General features: G+C 39.0%; 3 protein-coding genes across 9 annotated transcripts; 2 read left to right on the top strand and 1 right to left on the bottom strand.

Annotated features, from left to right (window-relative positions):
- Positions 1–1,634: 1,634 nt before the first annotated feature.
- Positions 1,635–8,493, top strand: LOC308077242 (uncharacterized protein). 2 transcript variants are annotated; one of them, XM_080417864.1, is made up of 15 exons: positions 1,635–2,074; positions 2,634–2,734; positions 3,770–3,998; positions 4,282–4,357; positions 4,460–4,752; positions 5,297–5,410; positions 5,503–5,579; positions 5,688–5,777; positions 5,859–6,064; positions 6,641–6,737; positions 6,832–6,994; positions 7,141–7,244; positions 7,322–7,466; positions 7,754–7,868; positions 8,165–8,493. In XM_080417864.1, the coding sequence occupies exons 1-15, from the start codon at positions 1,982–1,984 to the stop codon at positions 8,476–8,478; spliced, it is 2,217 nt and encodes a 738-aa protein (XP_080273990.1). In that variant the 5' UTR covers positions 1,635–1,981; the 3' UTR covers positions 8,479–8,493. The 2 variants fall into 2 exon arrangements, with proteins under 2 accessions (XP_080273990.1, XP_080273989.1); XM_080417863.1 differs by having other exon boundaries at positions 5,676–5,777.
- Positions 8,494–12,731: 4,238 nt separating this feature from the next.
- Positions 12,732–16,544, top strand: LOC308077043 (uncharacterized protein). The gene is made up of 7 exons (XM_080417570.1): positions 12,732–12,801; positions 13,219–13,889; positions 14,032–14,077; positions 14,342–14,433; positions 15,175–15,285; positions 15,410–15,686; positions 16,071–16,544. Exons 1-7 carry the CDS (start codon positions 12,748–12,750, stop codon positions 16,278–16,280), a joined length of 1,461 nt encoding a protein of 486 aa, XP_080273696.1. The 5' UTR covers positions 12,732–12,747; the 3' UTR covers positions 16,281–16,544.
- A 2,567-nt stretch (positions 16,545–19,111) lies between these two features.
- On the bottom strand, positions 19,112–24,426 carry LOC308077169 (uncharacterized protein). 6 transcript variants are annotated; one of them, XR_013932368.1, is made up of 11 exons: positions 24,305–24,426; positions 23,790–23,867; positions 23,359–23,538; positions 23,003–23,078; positions 22,724–22,900; positions 22,558–22,634; positions 22,360–22,449; positions 21,944–22,033; positions 21,174–21,310; positions 20,532–20,679; positions 19,112–19,506 (listed from the first exon to the last, which is right to left on the bottom strand). XR_013932368.1 is itself a non-coding variant. In XM_080417762.1 (9 exons), exons 6-9 carry the CDS (start codon positions 22,608–22,610, stop codon positions 19,399–19,401), a joined length of 399 nt encoding a protein of 132 aa, XP_080273888.1. In that variant the 5' UTR covers positions 22,611–22,634; positions 22,715–22,900; positions 23,003–23,078; positions 23,359–23,538; positions 23,790–23,867; positions 24,305–24,426; the 3' UTR covers positions 19,112–19,398. The 6 variants fall into 6 exon arrangements, 3 of the variants coding, with proteins under 3 accessions (XP_080273888.1, XP_080273887.1, XP_080273889.1); XR_013932367.1 differs by having other exon boundaries at positions 21,174–22,033; XR_013932369.1 differs by lacking the exon at positions 21,174–21,310.
- Between the last annotated feature and the right edge of the window lie 348 nt (positions 24,427–24,774).

Genomic DNA, 24,774 nt, shown 5'->3' with positions numbered 1-24,774 from the left:
GTCAAGCGTACTGTAGTCTCTCTTTTGGAGCGCAAAACAGGCCGTTTCTATGTCAAACTGAGGGCTCGATGTAAATCAACAATGTGGATCTCATGACAGGCGATGTTGGAGTCAAGAAACCCAACGTTCAATTTAGAAATCAGAGGCTTCATCGTTCTCCAAGAAATCATTAGTGGTTATATGGTCGATAGGGGTCAGACAGGCACATCGCTGAAGAAAAAAACTAAACATGCATGTGTACACACACAAACCTAGTACAAGCAAACATGGATGTAAACACACGTGCACATATATTCACATACGTATACACGCACAGTACACACACAATACACACAATAGCTCTGGTCTAGTCTGAAATCTGATATGCCAAAGGGAGATGGTAAAAGAAACTGTAACCTTATGGCTCAATATGATATTGTCTTGTATAAAGCTCGACAAAACTTCCCAAAATATATGGAGTTACATATTGCCGAGATATGTAATATGGCCCGCAACCACTGGTGAAAAGAAAGCCAACCTTAGAGTTGATTCACAAAGGAAGACAAAGGCGAAATTTATAATGAGATTGTCTGAGCGCTAATATTTCAGTCTGGCATGTTGACATCTAGAAAGGTAACTGATAGGACACACAGTGCCTCAGGCCAAAAACGGAATGCCTCAGGCACTGTGTTGGGGCTTCTTGTAGCCAAGGGACCAAGAAAAGAAGCAGCAAAATAACAACAGAAGGTCACTTTGATCATAGCATTGTGTGTAGTCTGTCTGTCTCATTTACAAGTAGTTAGATGTCATATTTGGCTTACTGGTATGCGCTGTTTTACATAACCACCATCAATCACATTGTCAAAGCAGTTTAACACAGCAACAAAGACACCTCTTTTGACATTTTTGTTTTGTAAACAAAGAGACCTTCATTTTTGCATGAATAACACACGACAGGGCCACCAAGAAGCGGAGTACATTTACAACCACAATATTCCATAATTTATTATATATAATTTCACCAAAAGTATACAAGGATACACTGAACTGCTGTACTTTTTTTCTCCTTATCCAACATACTGTGTCTCTTGTTGTCACGCCTCCCCAGTCTCAAGAGTCTGTCCCCTCCATGTTGTCCATATGGCCGGTGTCTTATAGCTCCGTTTCATGTTAGCTGTGGACTCATCAACCATTCTGACTGCGGCCCCCCTGCTACATTTGTTGGCCACCAGCCTGTTGCCCATGGCAACATGTCTTAAAACAGTGGTTCTCAAAGAGAGGTGGTGGGGGGGTTCCAGAGGGTCCCCAGCTAAATGTGTTAATATAGCATCAAAATCAGTTCGAGTGTTGTGAGCTTGTAGATGTGGTATTTTTGAACAAATCTTTTTAAATTAAATTTTAACAACATAAATCTTCTCTTATGGGGGTCCCTTATGGAAGCATTTCAGGGCCAAAAGTTTTGATCATTTACTAAAAATTGTTCACGAAAAAATATTTAAATTCAAGTGGAAAAATAAGAATTGAAACCAAAAGTCTCACATTTTTATCTTGAACTTTGAAAAATACAAAAACGTATTCAAAAGTTTTTTTCAGTTCAAATGTATTTTTGATTCGCTTCTTCAACACTTTTGAATAAATTATTTATTTTCGCTTTTCACTTTAATATATATTTAGATTTTTGAGTAAATTATTTTTTTCAGTTTCAGATTTTATTTTTACGGATTCAGATCTTATTTTTACGGATTCAAATCTTTTTTTTTCGGTTTCAGATTTTTTTGTTTTTTTCGCCTCTAACTTTTTTCACTTACGGGTTGAAAAGTTTTACGTCATCTTTTGGCCCTGAAGTTGCGTGGGGGCGCGGCCTCAACCGAGAGGGGCGTGGAATCATGAGTGACAGGTCCCCCCCGTGATGTCATCATCGTGCGATCAGGAAGTACCATAAAGGTGGAGTCACGTTAGCTAGCATCACAGCTAGCTAGCTTCAGCTAGTTCAACGTTGGAAATGGATCCGTTCCGGCTGCATCCACCCGGTCCAAGACCAAGAGTACCAGCCGCAGCCGGTACCACTACCAACACCAGCGTCACCAGCGTGCAAGTAAGAACAGTTTTTAATAAGATAGATGCTAGTAAAATATCCGATAATGATGGGTTAATGTTGTAACAATCAGAGCGATGGAGATGGAGACCTCAAGTAGGCCTAGTTCCAGTTTAAATGAAGATGTTATTGTGTTACAAATATAATCACATTATTCAAAAGTAATTTATTTTAAATGCACCACAGACTGTCTCTTCTGGTGCAACCCTGCTGAACTGGTAGTTTTGGTGCTATTTTTTAATCGATATGCAATAGGCCATTATCATTAAGCTAAGAACATTATTGTTATTAAGCATGATTTTGCCCGCTATGGTCTGTAGTAAGGTCCACAATACGTTTTGTCTAGGTATACTTTTATAGTTGTCGAATGAATTTTTGAAATTATGATTTAATTACATTTAGTAATGGTATGAAGGACCCTTCCCTGGACGTTAAGCACTAGACTGCTGGCCTGAATATTATGGTCTTGACCTGCTGTAAAGTGTCATGATATAATGTGTGTGATTTGGTGCTATATAAAATTGAAATTAATTAATGTATTGTCTTTGTTGTTTGACAGAATGCTGATTATAATTCAAACGTGGCTTCAGTTGCACAGAACCTCATCAATGTGCTCACTCAGAACGTGCAACACACTCCTCTGGATAACGACATGAACAGGTCTGAGATTTTATGCATTTTGTCTGTTAATTTAACCACTTGAACCTATAAGAATCCCTATTCTGGGGCCAACATTCAGTGAAAATAGCAGATCTACAAGCTCAAGGCATCAGGCTGCAAGCATTGTGAGCATAGGCGCCGGAGGCGGGGTCACACGGTCCTCTGTGTCCCCCCACTTTTCAGCTATCGACTTCTTTTTGAAAAAAAAAAAAAGTCTTTTTTTTTCTCTACCGGCGCAGTAGCTCCGCAGCCTCCGCCCACCCCACCGTTCGCATTGTCAAGCGGCCCCAGCCAGACATGCTAATTGCCTCTAATAAACAAGTCTTGATCACTGTGGCTGTGCTAAACATGTTCTGCAGGTTTTGGGGAGGGTGTCATTATTGTCATTATTGAAATGAAGGGTCGCTATGCTGTGTCCCTCAACTCCCTCGTCCTGTGTGCACTAACAGTCACTGCATGCACTGAATACCAGTGGTGGAAAAAGTACTCAAATGTTTTACTTAAACAAAAGTATAAATTCTGCGAAGTAAAAATACTCTGTTACAAGTAAAAGTAAGGTATTCAAAATGTACTTGAGTAAAAGTAGAAAAGTATTGGTATCAAAATGTATTTAAAGTACCAAAAGTAAAAGTAGGCTACTCATTATGCAGAAGGTCCCATTTCACAAGTTTTCAAATGTGAAAAAAAAGTTTTCTAACCCTTGATACTTTTACTTAAGTAAAACATTTGAGGATGGGACACACTGGGATGGGTAGAGTGTTGTTAACTGTTTTATGGTCATTTCATGAATTAATTAAGCAAAAAAAAATCATGCGCGCTTCGCGCGCGTACATGCCCGCAACGCAGTGGGAGGGGGGCGGGGGGGAGTCATGACGTCGTCGCTGTCCCCCCACTATTTAACCCCTTCCGGCGTGCCTGATTGTGAGCTTTTAGATCTACTATTTTCAGCAAAGATATCTATGTAGAGCGGGGAACCTAGTCTTAATGTGCTGTACTATAATGTTTTAAACAAATATCTTGTTTTTAATTATGCAGGTCCTTCAATTTTCTCCCCAAGAAAAGTTCATTTCTTGGAAAGCGAAAGATGCAGACTCCAAAAGCATCCACATCATCTCCAAGAGCCTGGAAGCCTTTTAGTTTTTATTTGTACTTGTTAAACATGAATGCAGAGACAACCCCAAGCCCAGAGGAAGAGTTCCAGCTTGCCCAGGCAGGACTTGGAAAAAGACTTGTCAACATATCCAAGGATATGAGCCATGATGAGGTATGAAGATTGATTGAATACTTTATTAGTTAGTAATGTAAACAGCACATGGTACAGTAATTAAAAGGATAACACAAAAAAAGTCCTTGGGACTTGTTTCCAATTTCCATTGTGGTCCTATGTATTCAATTAATCAACATAGCATACAAAATGAACTCTATAATACATGTCATCAACGAAACCTACTGGTTACAATTAGTGTATCTATTTGAACATGCTTTTCATCCTAGTGTTAGGCTGTTCTTCAAGCATGTAGACATCATAGTCTATGCTATTCTTTTAGTTCTCCAGACTACTGCAAGTGGAGTATCCCAAGATGATGGAAGTGACCGGAGGCTATTATCTTTACAAATCTCCAGGTGATGTAAATGTGTAGTATAACATCCATTGTAATGCATTGCCATTCATATAACTTGGCCCAACAACCACAATGAAATGATACTAACAATGTTGTGTTACAGGTGGTCAGGGTAAAAGAAGACTCATCATGATCTCTCCTGATTTCAATGATGGATACTCTGGTACCTTCCTTCGGAGTGTTACGGGGGGAGGGAAAAACACCACGTATGCTGTGCCTTTGCAACACAAGTTCGACCTGACTCCATTACCTCCAGACGCAATAGAGTTCCTTCACACACCGAAAGAACAGTGCAAAACATGCAAGGTGACCTATCCTTTGCAGATTTTGCCCCTCCATGTTCAACAGTGTGTGGAGACTCATTCGTCAGAGGATGACTATGATGATGATGATGAGGTAAATGTCACCATTAAATAGGTGATTGTTTTATTTTTTATGTAATTTGTTTTGTCACTTGGTGAAGTTGTCAAGCTTGTGCTAATTTATAGTGACTGATAGACGCAGTCATTTATTATCGTCTTTATGGTGTGTACATTATTTTTAAATGATAATGCACCATACGCACACTGAGATTGTAGGGTGGGTGATAGCTGATTTGAGCAGTCAGAACTGTCCTCAGTTATTTTACTTTTTCAGTGCTGTATAGAAACCTACATCCAGCTGCTTGGCATTCCATAGGTTTTATAATTGCAATGTAACGTCACACAGAAATACTGTAATCCACAGAGCAGATAGAACCTATTGTAAGGGTTGTCTGTCTCTCTCTGTGTGTGGGAATGGCTGACTTATCGTGCGTGCATGGACGATCTCCATGCCCAACAGGTACTATGTAGTCACACCCAGCTCCGAGTCCAATTTGACTTTGTTTTGGCCAGATGTGACAGCCATTACCCGTTGTGAGTATGTGCAACTAATTTTTTATTTTGTCTCTTCATCTTAGACATGTCAAAGTGAGGTCGAGATAGTTTCTGTGACAACACCCAAGACTGCACCCCATCTGCACCATGAGACTGCACCTCCTCTGCACCATGACACAAAGACCTCTGTTGAAGAGGTATTATACGTAATGTTTTGTGAAATGCCTACATTAACTGTTTGTGTGGGGCTGTGGCAGTTGTTCATTTTCTGTGTTCTGTTCTCCATCAGAAGGTTCCGTGTCCTATCTGTTTCATGAAGTTCTCACCACAGTTCTTGGAGATCCATGCTAGCATGTGTGGAGAAAGGTATTTGAGATGGTGTATATTTGTTCATTTTAAACGTATATGCTGCCTAGTGCCTATAGTACTTTCTTCCCCCTTATATCAATGTCTCACTTGTAGGTACCTTTATAGAGGAGAGGAAAATCTTAGCCATGCTGAGACAACTGCCATGAGGAAGGAAACTGCTGTGGGCCAGGACAGTGGAGAGGAGCAGATCAAAAGGTAAATAATGTTGTCTAAATGCATTAAGGTTTTATAACATTTAATCGTTTACATGCCTTCATTTTGAGTTATGTTTGGCAGTGTTGATGATGTATTGGACACCATCAATCGAAGAGTGGACAAAGATAAAGAGTTCAAAATCCAAATCTCAAGAACCAACATTCTGGAGAGGGGCCTTCTGCAATGGCAGCGTCAAAAAAAGAATTCACCCTCTGCTACCCTGGCAGTTACCTTCTTTGGGGAGGCAGGAGTGGACAACGGCGCTCTTCGAAAAGAATTTCTCACAGGTATAACAAAAATGAACACATTTGAATTCGTATATACTGTAGACTACTATAGAGTCCACTGAAATTGTTTTAGATGTCAGCTTATGAACTTTCTACACTTATTTGTTTTAGCTCTTGCTCATTTACCCTAGTGCTAGGTATGCTCTTAGTTGCTTGTTTTAGAAGAGAATGCTCTTAAGACTTCTGGTGATAAGTAGTTTCTTGCCTACCCATGTTGAATACACTTATTGTAAGGCGCTTTGGATAAAAGCGTCTGCTAAATGACTGTAATGTACTTTGGTTATATGGGTACCTAAACCAAATCTTCATGAAGACAATGTTCTCTGTAATATGTCATACTTACCCATAACATTCTCTAATGTACTTAAATAGAATACCCATTAATTTAGAGTAGTGGCAGTCTTCTGAGTAACCCATATTCGACAACCCCCTAAATTTTTATCTGGATGGATATTTTGGTCTAAAGAAATTGGCTAGTAGTTATACAAGTCAGAGGGCCACAACGATACAATAAAATACTTGATGCAGAAGGCCATTGAGCACCATATTAAAGGCTGTTTGTTCTTCTTGGTATAGAAATTGTTGCAGGAATCGAGGGCCGCTTCTTTGAGGGACCACAAAATCAGAGGATCCCACGATATTCTCTGACTGACTTTGACGGTGGCCTCTTCAGGTGTGTTTATTTTTGATAAAAAAGTGTTGACCAACTACTCGGTAAATGTTTTCTAACTTAAGTAAATGCATTCATGCTCAATTTGTGTAAATAGGACTGTTGGAGAGATTTTGGCTGTTAGTTTGGCACAAGGTGGCCCATCCCCTGCCTTCTTCAGCCCATGGACTTACAGCTACCTCTGCAGTGGGCAGATAAACACAATGGATCTCAACAGTAGCGCAGTGGCAGATGTACAGTTGCGGGCGTTAATTGACCAGGTATGTCCTGTCCTGTGTGATTAGAACTGCTGCTGGGTTATGTAAAAAAAATTAAGGGGTGGGGGGGCATTCCCTGTCAATTTATATTGTCATGTTTACATGAAATATTGCTCCAGGATGTTCTTAGTCTTAATTTACATTTTCAGGTAGAGTCATCGACAGAGCAATCAATTCAAGACCTATCTGACGACATCTACGATCACGGATATACTGGAAATGTCTCATTTGAAAAGAAGGAGTCCATTGTTCGGTATGCGTGTTTCTGTTTGTATAAGAAGATATACTAACTTGAGTGTGGTTTTGTAGCTAATGTTTCTACTTTTGCAGTGTCATCATACTCCATGCAATGCTGAGGTTGCAGCCTATGTTGGAACAGCTAACGGAAGGGCTGAAGCTGTATGACCTTCTGTCATTAATCAGGAAGTATCCAGATATCTGCCAGCCCCTGTTTGTTCCTGGGGAAGATGTAAAAGTAAGAAAAAACAAGTGACCATATTAACATATCGCAAAAAGTTTGGAATTTGTTCGGTAGATGTTTATCTGTTGTAATAATGCTATCTGGCAATAACGTTTATAGGCCTACCGTTGAAAAGCCTGTTTTATTTCCCTTTTTTAAATGGTGCCCATTTGTAAAGAATATGCATTTGTGGGATGCACAGTTCAGTATGTGGGTTGCAGTCATGAAGATTTTAGTTGAGCTTCCTACCTCAGGTGCCCATGGTGATTAATATAATTTACATTATAACTTTCTCGTCATAGGTCAATGCAGAGTTTGTCGTGGCATCCATTCGTCCTGAACTGAGTGACTTGGGGACTAACAGGCATCAGGTTGAGATGAAGATGATGGACTTCATTCAGGACTTCCTTTATGAAGGTATATAATTTCTGATTCCCAGCAAATCCTATATTCCGTTGTCAAACTGCAGTTTGACTGCTTGTAGTCTTAAAAAGATACCCAGGTGCCACCTGTAGTTGCAGGTAAGTTATATGCTCCCTAAAATGTTTTGATTCATTATTATAGTACCTTCCATTTGAAAATCTTAACCCAGTCAGTCAGCTGTCATTTTGTGGCTGAGATTACCCTTGTGTAATTTACTGAAATGGTTGTAAGCCGTAAAGTAAAAGGACCTTTAAACTGTCACGTAACACTTAAATCTATTTACTTCATAGCTGAAGATCAGGGGCATGGAGATGACACCGATGGCCCAAGTCCCACTCCCATCACACCTGCAAGGCTTCTGCAGTGGATCACAGGCCAAGGTCACATCCCACTTCTTCCCTCAGAGAAGAAGGATTTTGCTGTAGTGGTCGAGTTCAACCATGACTGCACTAAAGACTTTGGGGATCATGGTGTCTGTTACCCTGTTGTGTCTGCATGTGCCAACACCATTAAGTTCCCTGTAAGACACATGGGCACCTATGATCAATTCAAAACTGTTCTAACAGAGGCTTTTCATCTAGGCCAAGAATTTAGCCATGTGTAAAGAATTAAAGGAGAAATCCGGACATTTTAAGTGTTATCTTTGATGTATAGTTTACTCACTCACCGAGTTAGGAAGTGGCGTTGAGTTTTTCCAGTGATTCCCCTGTCTGTGAGTCTGGTCGACCCCCACCATTGGCATAGTGGGAGGCGCTTGTCTTAGTGAAAATCGCCTAATTCCACAGCTCCAAACTTCTTCTTTTTTCCACAAATCCTCCTCATGGTGTCTCCTGATACTTTCACATGCACTGTTTATAACTCACGAGCTGGCGTTCATGGTCAGCGACGTGAATGTTTTCCTCTCGCGAGATTTCCCGAGGAGCGCAGTGAGCCGAGGACGGGAAATCTCGCGAGACGCAAGATTTCACTAAGCGATTTTCACTAAGACACACGCCTCCCACTATGCCAATGGTGGGGGTCGACCAGACTCACAGACAGGGGAATCACTGGAAAAACTCATCGCCACTTCCTAACTCGGTGAGTGAGTAACTATACATCAAAGATAACACTTAAAATGTCTGGATTTCTCCTTAACTGCCTCTTTTTTCAAGGTCACACGACAACCCAAATGTTTACGTTTACAATGTGTTAAAGGAGTAGTTCAGCCATTTTAGTTTTTTTTTTTTGCAACTGTTCCTTGTCTGGTTAACATTTTGTGTGACGTAAATATAACATTAGCTTGGCACAGAACAAAGTTCTCAGGTTTGTAATTTCTAGATGGCTGGCTAGAGATATGAGCCATGAAAAAGTATAATAGTGAAGGCCACTATTATATAGTGAACCCCACACGTTTCTTTAACCTGTTTAAGTAGACATTTTATACATGCACTTTATCCTCTTGTTGGACTGTTCAAGCATGTATATGTTATGTAGTAGCTATGTTATTGAAGCTACTACAAAAGAGATGCAGGGAGCGATAGGATGCTACAGTTGGAGCAAACATGTTGTCTCAAGATTGTTCCATAGAAGTTAGAAACCTCAGAAGCACTTTGAGATTTTACCGTGTAGCTTTTCACTTGTCAACTGTTTACATTGTTGTCCTGTTTACATGTTTATACGCCGAACTAAAAGGCACTTTACCATGTTGACTGCACTGTTGTCAGTCACAACAAATGTTGTTCTACTGTTTAAAATTGTCTATGCAGAACTAAGAGGCACTTTACCCTGTGGCTGCACACTGGTCAGTCACAACAAATAAAACTGAATACATTTGTTACACTTTTTTTATTTTTTAGTTGGTTCTGGTTAAAACCTCCTGCATCTACGGTACATAGTTTAGTACAGCTAAATGAATGTCATTGCCGTAGGACTCCGATTGTCTTGAAACATCAATAGTGGTCGTGAGTCCTGCCATATCGTGTTCACAGAGACTGTTACTGTTTACTTTTTTCTATCCAGGCCAGAACTACTGTAATGGGCACTTTACCATGTGGCTGCACTGTTCAAATAAAACTGTTGAATACATTTGTTAACTTTTTTTTTTTACTACTTTCTGGTTGAAACATTTGCATCTACGGTACATGATTTAGTACATAGTTTAGTACAGCTAAATAAATGTCTTTGCCGTAGGACTCAGATGGTCTTGAAACATTAATAGTGGTCTTGAGTCCTGCCATATCCTGTTCACAAATAGGACATTCAACTTGTGGAAGAATCACTCCAGAGCTCATCACATCCATCTCACTGGCGGTGTTGACAGCAAGAGTTGCATCCTCCAGTCCCTACATTTAAACAGCACATTTCAAAATGTCATTTAGAAATCAGGGAACAAAGTAAAGGAAAGCAAATTTAGATCAACATGTAAACATACTACACTGATGTAACAAGTATCAATATATATAGTTTGAGGTCCTCTTTTTCTTCAATGTGGCTAAATAAATAAGTCTCATACAGCTTTTGAAGAGTGCATTATACGTAGACCAATACATTTTAATGTAAGTTATATGCTGTGCATACATTGCATTTGACTGGTTTTGGTTTTGGTTTTAAGCTTCAAGTTCTCTGCAATTGGTAAAACTAAAATACCCAAAATGTGTGTTAATTGTATACAAAATATGTTCGCTTAAAACTTTAATTGGTAGTTGTGGAGGATCTATGGGATTGTGGAGTCCCATTGTCCAGTTGTGGACCTTAAAGGATGATTATCCCAACCCATCCTATACACATTGAGATCCTTCTGCAGACGTGGAAGAAATGCATACTGGGCGCAGTACAGGTGGATGCTATCATCAGGATCAAGCACACACACCTTCATCCTCAAGGCTGTGAAGAATCTAACTGATCTAATTATTTACCAGAATAGATGGTGGAGTGATTAAGTATTGTATACTATACATTTAATCAGCAACATTACCTTAAAGGGTCTACACCATGAAAATCACTTTTTTCTTGTTTTTTTGTATTTTTTGGGGTCCCCAGTGTCTCTTGTACCCAAAAAAAATATTTTTTTTAAAATTCAGTCATTCCTTCTCATTTCATGGATTTCCAGAATGGGCGTGTCTGAACAGGCGATCTCAGAATGGAAATGTTTATGATGTCACAAACATTATTGATGGCAAACCCAATGTTAAATGAAAAGTGCCCGAATCGCTCCGAAACTTTTTCTACGTGGGGGTCTACGAACAAATACTTCGGGCTCGGATTTTGGCTCCGCCCCCCGGAAGTGGGTGAAACAGGCACCTCAAACACTTGGTGGAATTGTTCAAAAATGTTCAAAGTGTTTTTTTTTCGATTTTGTATTTTTCTTAGATGCTTCTTTTTATGCAGAATTTTTCAATTTTTTCCCCTTTTTTTTAATAATTTTTTTTAATATTTTTTTGTATTAACAGACAGAATTGCTCAGTAGCCCCCCCCTGCCCAAGAGGACGTTTTGGTATTGCAGCTGAAAGCGCTGTATAAGCCAGAGACAATTGACTTGGGATGAGTATATCTGAGTGATGATTTAGGCTCAAACCTTTTGAAAAAGGTTTGAGGGACATACACCATATGATATTAAATATCAAATATATTTTTTAAATTCATGGTGTAGCTCCTTTAGACAGAACAGGCCTAGATCCTTTTAGAATTACATGTCCTAGCTAGAGCAAGTTTAGCAGTAGACCTATAACTTTCAACTGTCATCTCAATTGATGTATGATTAATGGTAATTAAATAAATGACCTTTCGTGAGAAGCCACCCTTCCAAAAATAAATATAACCATCTCCTGGTTGACTACAAATATTCCACATCTAGAGGCAGTCTTTGCATGACCTGAGAAACTTAGGCTCTGAAGAACATGAACCACGACCTCACTTTCAATGGGTCTGCCCAAGGGCAATGACCTAGAGTATTATTATTATTATTATTATTATTATTATTATTATTATTATTATTATTATTATTATTATTATTACTATTATATTATTATAATAATAATATAATAACACCCCCAGCATACCCCCAGAGCAGGTGGTGGTGTGCACGGATTCATTAGTTGAAAAGTGTGCAGTCAGAAAAGGCAGTTAGGGAGGATTTAGTAATTGAAATTAAACAGTACTTATTAGGATTACACAGAGGTGGTATAGATGTTCAGTTTTGCTGGGTGCCAGCTCATAAGGGGTTGGCAGGGAATGAGGGTGCGGATAAACTTGCTAAAAGGGCACTACAACAGGGTTACAAATATTATTAGGAAAGGGCGAAGGGAAAGCAATAGTTAAGAAAAAAGGAATGGAAATTTGGCAGAGAAGGTGGGATGAAGATCGTAAAGGAAGAAAGTATTATAAAATACAAAAAAATGTCAACATAAAGAGTTATAATGAAAGGGGCAGAAGGGAAGAAATCATCATCACAAGACTTAGGGTGGGTCATACAGGGTTAAATAATACACTGTATGTAATGGGTAAGGCAGAGAGCAACAAATGTGGGAACTGTGGAGAAACTGAAAATGTAGAGCATATTTTATTGAAGTGTGACAGTTATGCAGAGGAAAGAACACACAATTATATGACAACGTTTTTGAAGCAGGACGGAAATGGGATATTATGGGGATTCTTGGAACAGAGGGAAAGGGGAGTAGTTATGGTTAGGAATGCACTGTTTACTTTTTTACATGACACTAGGTTAAGCATAATATAAATAATAGTTCATTGATGGGATATTTGACATGATGTTACACACTCTTGTACAGTAGGTGGCAATATGCACCTTTAAGTTGGTTGCGAACCGCCAGTAAATAAGAGAAGAAGAAGAAGAAGAAGAAGAAGAAGAAGACAGGAAGTGTATGCATTGTTTACAATGACGCAAGCACCAGGAGGAGTAGTATGTGTTGGTACCAGTGCCAGCGTTCAGGTAATAATAATAATAATAATAATAATAATAATAAGTATAAGTATACTCTGGAAACTGTACAGTAGTTATTTATTTATGTATTTATGTATTTATTTATGTATGTATTTATTTATTTATTTAACACGACAATAATTACTTTCGCATTCTTGTTGTTGGCTATCTCTGGGCACAGGTGGTTTAGGCAATACATGTTTGAATAATATATGAATATTCTTTGTTTACAACGGAAAGTTAACTCATAACTCTATGATAAGGGGAAAAGACTTTAGTTGCAGCCTTGTTGGACATAGGGTATGGTTGCCCACTAGTTAATGTTAAATTGTATGCTTTTTGTTTGTCAAATGTACAGTATGTGTAACTTAAACAATGATATTAAGTCACAGTACAATAATGTGAAATTCTGTTTTGTTGTTCTAGGACCAACTGAAAGGAGACTTTCTTCAGAGGCTGCTCTCTAAAGTTTCCCATGTCATGCAAAGGCTGCCTCTAGATGTGGACTTTTTGAGATTCATTGTCAACCAGGAGATGGTTATATTTAGATCATTGTTAGGCCAGGTTGAGATGCCACAGGATGTCATCAATACGTTCACTGAACTGTCAACACTTCTCAATATACAGGACATCACTAATGAGACCCAGAGTCAGGTGCCAGTGTCACAAGGAGAAATGGGACGGCCAAAATATGTTGTGTCTCCTCAGAAACTACAAAGCCTGATAGAAATGTCCCTACCAGTGTCATGCATTGCAAGAACTCTAGGTGTATCTGAAAGGACAGTGAAACGGCGCATGCATGATAATGGTCTTTCCATAACCCGGTCTTACAGTCACCTAAGTGATGAGCAACTAGATAATTTGGTGAGATCAGTGAAGGCCAGAACCCCACACGTGGGATACAGAATGATGAAAGGAATGCTGCAGGCCATGGGACACCGTGTCCAGTGGAAGAGAGTGTCTTCATCCGTGCATCGTGTCGACCCAGTTGGCGTACTGTCAAGATTGACAACGATGGGGTGTGTTGCAAGGAGGACATATTCTGTTCCGGGTCCTCTTCACTTGGTACATATTGACACAAACCACAAACTCATCAGGTAGGCCTTACATTTAAAGCTGAATATTTTATTTATTATTCCCTATGATACTTTAACACCCTTGTTTTGCATCAAACTAATCTATACAGATAATTAATTTAAAGTGATTTTATTCTCCCCCCCCCCCCCCTCTCCCCAAAAGATATGGCCTTGTTATTTTTGGAGGGGTTGATGGCTTCTCACGAAAGGTAATTTATTTAATAACCATTATCATACATTAATTGAGATGACAGTTGAAAATTATACGTCTACTGCTAAACTTGCTATAGGTAGGACATGTCATTCTAAAATGAATGGGCCTATAGGCTACTGTATCTGTATACTGTTATCTGTATGCATAATATATCATACCACATAACTTAATGTCTGGTGCATAAAAGCATGGATTTACATTTACAGGTTTTAAAATGATTATATTGCTTTCCACTGAATTATAATATTGTCTGCTCCAGATCATGTACCTGGGTGCAGCAGCCAACAATAAAGCTTCCACTGCACTTGATTTCTTCTCGGAGGCAGTGCAAAAATATGGCTTTCCATTAAGGTAAGCCCAACAAATATGTGTGGCCCACCATGCTAGTTATTGCTCAATTATTTTTGCATTATACACTAAGTTGATTAATTGCCAAATTAAGCAAACATTTTCTTTAATTAATTAATTAATTAATTTTCAACATAAATCAAATCACTATCTGTCTAAGGTATAGTTGCTGCTTAAATTTATAGTATACTATACTTAATCACTCCACCATCTATTCTGGTAAATAATTAGAATGATTTGGCTCATACTATAGATGGGTTTCCTGTTTGTAAACATGTGAGGATGATGCGCGCGCAGTGGAGGGAAGAGCCTGTAGAGGGCGCTATTACCCGCAGCAGCCCTGGCCATTGTACATTCATAAAAGTAATAGTCTTCACCGGGTTTAATGAAAGTAGATTAAATGATGCAGTTTGTAATATCTTCTTTACTCAATAAAAATGATTTGTTGGAAGTTGGATCTGTTTGTATATAATAGCAGCATTATGCCTATTATGCCTAAAATAGCAGCATTATGCCTATCTAAATCCCGAAAATAACAACAGAGTCAATGGCGCTTCCGGTTCGTTCTACCTCCCGCATGCGCAGATGACGCACTCTGCTCTGTGATGACGTCGCGCGGAAACCCATCTATAAGGTATTACTTTTGTCTAATGACTATGTATTTGGAAAGTTGTTAAAGTTTAGTGTTGAAAGTTAATGGATCATGTATCTTTTTGTCTTTATGTGTGATATATTCTCTTTTAGAGTAAGAGGTGACCAAGGAGTGGAAAATGTTGCCATTGCGCGAATGATGTTCACCATCAGGGGCTGCGGCAGGGGCAGTTTCATGTCAGGAAAGAGTGTGCATAATCAAAGGTGTATATATAATATTCAGATGTTGCCTCAGTCAACCGGAGTCATAATTTGTGAAAATGATACTGAATAAAATTGAGGCTATTTGATTATGTATTTGATAGGCTAACCCTTTTCTTTTTTACAGAATAGAGCGTTTGTGGCGAGATGTTTGGAACGGCGTTACAAACGTGTACTACGAGATTCTTCACAGCCTTGAGGATGAAGGTGTGCTTGATCCTGATGATAGCATCCACCTGTACTGCGCCCAGTATGTATTTCTTCCACGTCTGCAGACGGATCTCAATGTCTTCAGGATGGCTTGGGATAATCACTCTTTAAGGACCGAGCACAACAGGTCTCCACAACAACTGTGGGCATTGGGACTCCTCCACAATCCTGTAGAGCCTGCACAACTGGCAGAGGTACAATTTTTTTATTTTAAGCAAACATATGTAGTATACTATTAATAAGCATTTGGGGTATTTTTGTTTTACCAATTGCAGAGAACTTAAAGCTTAAACCCAAAACCAATGAAATGTATATGCACAGCATATAAAGCATATAACCAAATTAATTGGCCTATGTATAAGAGTTACAAAAGAGGTTATAAATGATCTATTGATAGCACTCTTCAAAAGCTGTATGAGACATATTTCTTTAGCCACATTGAAGAAAAAGAGGACCTGATATTGATACTTGTTGCATCAGTGTAGTATAATGTTTGCATGTTGATCTAAATTTGCTTTCCTTTACTTTGTTCCCTGATTTCTGTATGACATTTTGAAATGTGCTTTGTTTAAATGTAGGGACTGGAGGATGCAAGTCTTGCTGTCAACACCGCCAGTGAGATGGATGTGACGAGCTCTGGAGTGATTCTTCCACGTGTTGAATGTCCTCTCTGTGAACAGGATATGGCAGGCCTCACGACCACTATTGATGTTTCAAGACCATCTGAGTCCTACGGCAAAGACATTTATTTAGCTGTACTGAACTATGTACTAAATCATGTACGGTAGCTGCAAATGTTTCAACCAGAACTTGAAAAGAAGTAAAAAAGTTAACAACAAATGTATTTAACAGTTTTATTTGCACAACAGTGCAGCCACATGGTAAAGTGCCTATTAGTTCTGGGTAGAAAAATGTAAACAGTAACAGTTGACTGAACAGTGAAAGCTACATGGTAGGAAAATAATCTCAACGTGCTTCTGTGTTCTACCTTCTCCACACTGTAAAAATATGTTTGCTCCAACTGTAGCCTTGTACAGTAGCCATCCTAGCATACTCTTCTGCTTGAACAGTCCAACAAGACGATAAAGTGCAGGTTTAAAATGGCAACAGTTATAACACTAAGTGCCATTTCATCACCTTAAATAGGTTAAATAAAATGTGCATTCAACTTGTGCATATAAGCTAATGTTCAAATTATTTAATTTGTTCGGTTTATTATTATTTTTTTAAACAACTTTTTCATGCCTCTTATCCCTAGCCATAAAAAGGAATAAGAGTCTGCACACTGGTAATGCTGCAAAAAGCTCTGCTTTGTATTTATTGTGTTCGTCAACGTTTTGGCCTGTTCAGACCTTCATTAGGACATATACAATCGAAAAGGGCATACGCACACATGTATATATGGTACATCTACTCAATGATAGGCTCACCCCAATAGGGTAAGTGAGGTCACAGTCAACTCAACAGGAGGTTGGCTTTGCATAAAGTAAAACATAGATATAAACAGTATGCACCCATCCCAGGATCCAAATGGCAATATACAAATATACATTTAAAGTATCCCAAGACTAATGCATGTATTTATAAATATAACAGGTACTCAAAAAGGGGGACACAGTGACACGCTATAGGACATGAAGTGTTTTTTGTATGAACAGGGTCTAAATAAGAGGATCGCCACTAGAATACCTCCACATAATAGTAAACAATGTCAGCATGAGCATACTCTATTACAAGTGTCCTGAAGGTGTATGGAACACTAATAGACAGAAAACAAGTAAAAATGCCAAACAATTGTATATCGAAACAAGAGAATAACTGATACAGGCCAAAGCTCAAGATAAACCTGAAAATCCCTGCATTTATCCACAACACCATGTCCTATACCACCACAGGGGTGGAAATCCTGTCACCAGCACCCTAAGGAAGACCACAAAAGAAAGGGGGAAGTAAGTCACTCAATTGTCTCCCCCCTGGGTGGCAATGTGACACGCTCAATGCCAATGTATTTCAAAGAAGAGATGCAATGTTGGGCTTGGTGAAAATGTAATGCCACAGGATTTCTAAAGTCCTTAGTTCTAATGTCACTCCTGTGTTCCGAAATCCTACTTTTCAGTGGTCTCATTGTCTTGCCAATATAAGCCAGCCCACAAACACATTTTATCATATAGATGATATTTGGTGACGCCTCTGATCTTAAAACATTTACCTGTTACAGGGTGATTAAAAGTGTGACATTTATGTGTAAAGCTGCATTGAACGCATCTGCCACATTTGTACCGGTAATTACCATCTGGAATATTGCTGAGAAAATGTGTGGGAGTTGCCTGCCCTGACATAAATGTGACCTAACCAGTAGGTTCCTCAAATTAGATGGTCTTTTATACACAATGACTTACCAAGAGTAGGGTCAGAAATGTGTTCTTCCGTTCTCTCTTTGGGTTTTGAACAATCTAATAGTGTACATCTATTAAATTAGTCTACGGCTGGTTGAATCCATTGGACTGGATAGTCACGTTGTTTGAACAGACACTCTAGATCCTTAGCATGCACCTGGAAAGAATAATCTTTACTGCAAATCCTGCGAATACGTTTCAATTGGCCCATAGGGATACCTTTTTTAGTGGAGTAGGATGGTAACTGTCACCATGTAGGGCATTACAATCCGTGGACTTTATGTACAGATTCATATTTAATCTATTGTTTTCTTTGATAACCCGGATGTCAAGAAAATTCATACAGGTCTGATCAGAGGCTATGGTGAACTTCAAAAACTGACTACTGTGATTTAGGAAACCATGAAAAGCTGTCAACTCAGCAATAAAAAAAAAACATGTGCTTCCATAACTGGATAATATGTGACAGGAAAGGGTTGCAGCTCGGATTCAAAAATCGATTAGTTTCAAGGAGCCCAACATAGAGGTTGGCATAATTTGGGGCCTCAAATAGGAAGTTTTTAGAGAGTACTACTACTTCAGTGAGCTCTTTAATGCAAGTAGTACTAGGTATACTACTAGGTACACCCTGTCCTCTGGTTAAGCAAATATTCAATAGCCTCTAAGCCACCTTGGTGAGGAATAATTATAATAAAGACTCTACATCGAGTGGAACCAGTAATGAATCATTTCCTAGTTTCTATGGTTTGTAAAACCTGAATAAAATCACTCGAGTCTCACATAAGTGACAGAACATGTGACTTAAAATTGTCTACAAATGATACATTTTCTAAGAGAGCCAATTCCTGAAACAATGGGTCTACCAGGAGGAACAGTAGTGAAACTTTTTGAATTTTGGGCAAAGTATAAAGGACATGTGTAACTGGACAATCAACTATCATTTATTCATATTCACTCTGCTGATATCCCCTATATCTAAATCCTGTTTAAGAGTGCCATGAATATGGTCTTTAAACCCTGGAGTTGAATTTGCACTCAGTTAAAAAATTGGTAAGCTCTTATCCATAGCCAGCCATCTAGAAATGAAAAAAACAAATGCTATAGGCTACCTGACTAATTCTGCCAACTTCAATCGTGTAAGTTACTAAGTTCGGTGCTAAACATTGTCATGTAAACGTTTAGGTTTTAGTGTGACCTTGAAAAAAAAAAGGCAGTTAATGGCAGAATCAACTTTATTGTCACAGGTTTTACAGTGTAACACAGTGGGTGAAATTAAGTAAACTCTGATTGTTGTCGTGTTAGTCCTGTATATTGAGACGTGTTGACAGTTCCATCCAAAAGCCTCCTGTTAGAACAGTTTTTTATCAATCATAGGACCTCATGTGTCTTACATGCAGACACAACAGGGTAATATACATTGTGATTTCAAAAGTCTGCAGTTGCCAGGTCGAGCGAGCCGGGAGAACAGAACTTTTAACTGCTGTTTCAAGTTCATGGTTGAACATGATCTCTAAAGCAAATCCATCTTCTCGAGGGCAGAAGTGGGATGTGACCTTGGCCTGTGATCCACTGCAGAAGCCTTGAAGGTGTGATGAGACTTTTCCAGTGGTGTCTTCAGCTGTGAAGCAAATAGATGACAGTTTAAATGTCCCTACAGGGAATAGGCATTCCAACAGTATAAAGACTGGCAAGTAGCATTATTACAATAGAAATGATCTACCAAACACAAAACCAAACACTCTTGTATATCTTGTATACTAATGATTGTAGGAGTCAACATGACAACAGACACATTGTTAAATTTGAAGATGATTCTGTGATTGTTAGTCTTTTGAGTGATAGTGAAGCCAGTCATGGCCCAGTTGTAGATGACTTTGTTTCTTGGTGTGAAGATGCATTTCTACAACTAAATGTCACAAAGACTAAAGACATGAGTATTGATTTTAGACGATCTCCACCAGCTCCTCATAGTAGTGTCATAAATGGGCAGACAGTGGATTTGGTAACCACTTATAAATATCTCGGCTCCATTATTGACTATCGTCTGAAATTTGACTTCAATACTGAAATGGTGTGTAAGAAAGGTCAACAGCGCCTCTTCTGTTTAAGGAAGCTAGCCAAGTTTCAGGTGGATAAGTCATTGATGATTTTATTCTACAGAGCTTTCATAGAGTGTTATTTCATTTGCTGCCATTTGTTGGTATGGAAACCTTGGCATTAGACTCTTAACGGGGTTGTGAGGGGGGCTAGCAAGATTGTGGGGGTACAATTTAGCTGTCTGAGTCATATATATGACCAGCAGGTGCTTAAGAAAGCATCTTCTATTAGGGCAGACAGCTCTCACCCCCTAAATCCTGAATATGAATTCTTGCCTTCCGGCCAAAGGTTAAAGACCCCTGCAGCTAAAAACAATAGGTACAAATTCTCATTTGTACCTACTTCCATTCGTGCCATCAATAATAGCAGCAGGAGGAGGTAGCTATGAGTAGCTATTATTATCTGGATCTTGTGATTATGTCTATGTCTATCTTGTGTATGTATGTTTACTGTGTGTTGGAGTTTCTTACTATCTGCTGTAACATAAATTGCCCAGTTTGGGACATAATAAACTTGAAAATGTTAATGGTCACTTGTTTTGCTTACTATTACATCTTGCGCAAGAACAAACTGGGGCTGGCAGATGTTCAGGCCTTCCGTTAGCGGTTCCAAGATAGGCTCCCAACTGTCCCAACTGTCAGCATTGCATGGAGTATGATGGTCAGCATTGCATGGAGTATGATGGACTGATGCACTGCAACAGCAGAAAACATTAGCTACAAGACCACACGCAGTTCCTATACAAACAGAAACACACAGACCGAACAATGGACTCCTTGTCAGATCCATGCACACATGATTAATCAGCCATCCACACACAGAGAGACCCTCAACCCTAACTCTTTCTATAGGTTCTATAGTCTCTGGATTACAGTATTTCTGTGTGACGTTACATTGCAAATATAAAACCAAAGGAATGCCAAACAGCTGGATGTAGGTTTCTATACAGCACTGAAATTAAGATACTTTTCTTCAAACCCTGCTGTCATCTTCCCAGCCAATCCATCACTGTAACGGTTAATGGTGGAGCACATACGACAGCAGGGTTTTGAAGTTCTTTATTTCAGTGCTGTATAGAAATCTATATACATAGCTATCAGCCACCATACAATCTCACACGCTGTGTGCGTATAGTGTATTTTCTTTACATACCATAAACAAAAGTTCATATTTAATGGTGACATATACCTCCTCGTCATCATCCTCTCCTGAAGTGAGTATCCACACACTGCTGAACATGAAGGGGCAAACTCTGCAAAGGATACCTAATTTTGCATGTTTTGCAAAAATGGGCAGTTCTTTGTGCGTCTTGACACTCATTGCATCTGGAAGTGAGAATGAGGCAAACTCTAAAGGCCTGTGGCACAGCATCTCCAAAACCCTGGAATCCTTCTAGTTTATATTTATACTTGTTAAACATGAATGAAGAGACAATCCCAAGCCCAGAGTAACAGTTCCTTTCATCATTCTGTATCCCACGTGTGGGGTTCTGGCCTTCACTGATCTCACCAAATTATCTAGCTGTTCATCACTTAGGTGACTAAGGGGAAAACATAATGCATGCGCTGTTTCACTGTCCTTTCAGATACACCTAGAGTTCTTGCAACGCATGACACTGGTAGGGACATTTCTATCAGGATTTGTAGTTTCTGAGGAGAACCAACATATTTTGGACTTCCCATTTCTCCTTGTAACACTGGCACTGGACTCTGGGTCTGATTAGTGATGTCCTGTATATTGAGAAGCATTGACAGTTCAATGAACGTATTGATGCCATCCTGTAGCATCTCAACCCGGCCCATAGCCAAGGATAGGAGCCATGATGAGGTATGAAAATTGATTGATTCATACTGTACCACGTGCCTTTAATATTTCTGACCATAAAGTAAAGCTAAAGGACAAATAAAAAATCCCAAATGCTGTGCCTTTGCAACATGAGTTCGACCTGACTCCATTACCTTCAGATGCAAAGAGAGTTAATTTGCTGATTTTGCCCCTTCATGCTCTGCAGCTTTATCAAACTTCTCTTGATGAGAAAATTGAAGGATCTGCATTTAAAATAAATAAAAATAGTTTAACACAAGATCGTACAAAACAACTAAATCAATTGAACCTTATACTTGGTTGACAGGGTTCCCAAGGTCTCTAGACTAGGTCCCCCTCTCTACATAAATATCTTGGCTGAAAATAGTAGATCTACAAGCTCATCAGAGAGCTTGTAGATCTGCTATTTTCCAGAATGTTGGTTCTTGAGATTAGGATTTTGAACTCTTTATCTTTGTCCACTCTTTGATTGATGGTGTCCATCAACACTGCCAAACATAACTCAAAATTAAGGCATGTAAACGACTAAATGTTATAAAACCTCATTTACCTTTTGATCTGCTCCTCTCCACTGTCCTGGCCCACGGCAGTTTCCTTCCTCATGGCAGTTGTCTCAGCATCACTAAGATTTTCCTCTCCTCTATAACGGTACATACAAGTGAGACATTGATATAAGGGGGAAGAAAGTACTATAGGCACTAGGCAGCATATACGTTTAAAATGAACAAATATACACCATCTCAAATACCTTTCTCCAAACATGCTAGCATGGATCTCCAGGAACTGTGGTGAGAACTTCATGAAACAGATAGGACACTGAACCTTCTGATGGAGAACAATATGAAAATTAACAACTGCCCCGCCCCACACAAAACGGTTAATGCAGGCATTTCACAAAACATTACGTATAATACCTCTTCAGAGGTCTTTGATTGCGTCTGGAAGTAATGGAGTCAGGTCGAACTTGTGTTGCAAAGGCACAGCATACATGGTGTTTTTCCCTCCCCCCGTAACACTCCGAAGGAAGGTACCAGAGTATCCATCATTGAAATCAGGAGAGATCATGATGAGTCTTCTTTTACCCTGACCACCTGTAACACAACATTGTTAGTATCATTTCATTGTGGTTGTTGGGCCAAGTTATATGAATGGCAATGCATTACAATGGATGTTATACTACACATTTACATCACCTGGAGATTTGTAAAGATAATAGCCTCCGGTCACTTCCATCATCTTGGGATACTCCACTTGCAGTAGTCTGGAGAACTAAAAGAATAGCATAGACTATGATGTGTACATGCTTGAAGAACAGCCTAACACTAGGATGAAAAGCATGTTCAAATAGATACTTGATTGTAACCAGTAGGTTTTGTTGATGACATGTATTATTGAGTTCATTTTGTATGCTATGATGATTAATTGAATACATAGGACCACAATGGAAATTGGAAGAGTCCCAAGGACTTTGTGTTATCCTTTTAATAACTGTACCATGTGCCGTTTACATTACTGACTAATAAAGTATTCAATCAATCAATCTTCATACCTCATCATGGCTCATACATATCCTTGGATATGTTGTCTTTATAAAGGAGAGTCCTGCCTGGGCAAGCTGGAACTCTTCCTCTGGGCTTGGCATTCATAGTTAACAAGTACAAATAAAAACTAAAGGCAGAAAACGTGGATGCTTCTTCTTTCGCTTTCCAAGAAAGGAACTTTGAAGGACCTGCATAATTAAAAACATGAAGGACCTGCATAATTAAAAACATGATTTTTGTTTAAAACATGATAGTACAGCAACACATTAAGACTAGGTTCCCCACTCTACATAAATATCTTGGCTGAAAATAGCAGATCTACAAGCTCATAAGAGAGCTTGTAGATCTGCTATTTTCACTGAATGTTAGCCCCAGAATAGGGATACTTAGGTTATAGTGGTTAAATTAACAGACAATTAAAATGCATAAAATCTCAGACCTGTCGTTATCCAGAGCACGTTCTGAGCTCATTGATGAGGTTCTGTGCAACTGAAGCCACGTTGGTATAATCAGCATTCTGTCAAACAACAAAGACAATACATTCATTTCAATTTTATATAGCACCAAATCACACACATTATATCATGACACTTTACAGCAGGTCAAGACCATAACCTTTTAGGCCAGCAGTCTAGTGCTTAACGTCAAGGGACCTTCATCTTACCATTGCTACATGTAAATACATCATAATTTCAGTTACTTCTACAACTAAAAGTATACCTAGACAAAAAACTTATTCTGGACCTTATTACAGACCATAAGGGCAAAATTATGTTTAATAACAAAAATGTTCTAAGCTTAATGGCCTTGCATATCGATTTATCAGAAAATGGCACCAAGACGACCAGTTCAGCAGGATTGCAAGCCACTCTTTTCCACCACAGTACATCGCTCTGATTACAAAATTAGTAATACATATTTTACTAGCATCTAACTTATTAAAAACATTCTTACTTGCACGCTGGTGATGTTGGCGCTGGTACCGGCTGGCGGCTGGTACTCTTGGTTCGGGTGGATGCAGCCGCCAGCCAGTGTCGACCCATCTGTTTAGAACTAGTAGCTAGTAGCTATGACGCTATTCTCAACGTGACTCCGCCTTTGTGGTACTTCCTGATCGCACGATGATGACATCACGGGGGGGGGGACCTGTCACTCATGATTCCACGCCCCTCTCGGTTGAGGCCGCGCCCCCACGCAACTTCAGGGCCAAAAGATGACGTAAAACTTTTCAACCCGTAAGTGAAAAAAGTTAGAGGCGAAAAAAAAATCTGAAACCGAAAAAAAAAGATTTGAACCCGTAAAAATAAGATCTGAATCCGTAAAAATAAAATCTGAAACTGAAAAAAATAATTTACTCAAAAATCTAAATATATATTAAAGTGAAAAGCGAAAATAAATAATTTATTCAAAAGTGTTGAAGAAGC

The sequence above is a fragment of the Gymnoscopelus braueri genome (genome assembly GCF_963280865.1).
Source record: "Gymnoscopelus braueri genome assembly, chromosome: 21".
Lineage (NCBI taxonomy): Eukaryota > Metazoa > Chordata > Actinopteri > Myctophiformes > Myctophidae > Gymnoscopelus > Gymnoscopelus braueri.
This window is presented reverse-complemented; position numbering and strand designations above follow the sequence as displayed.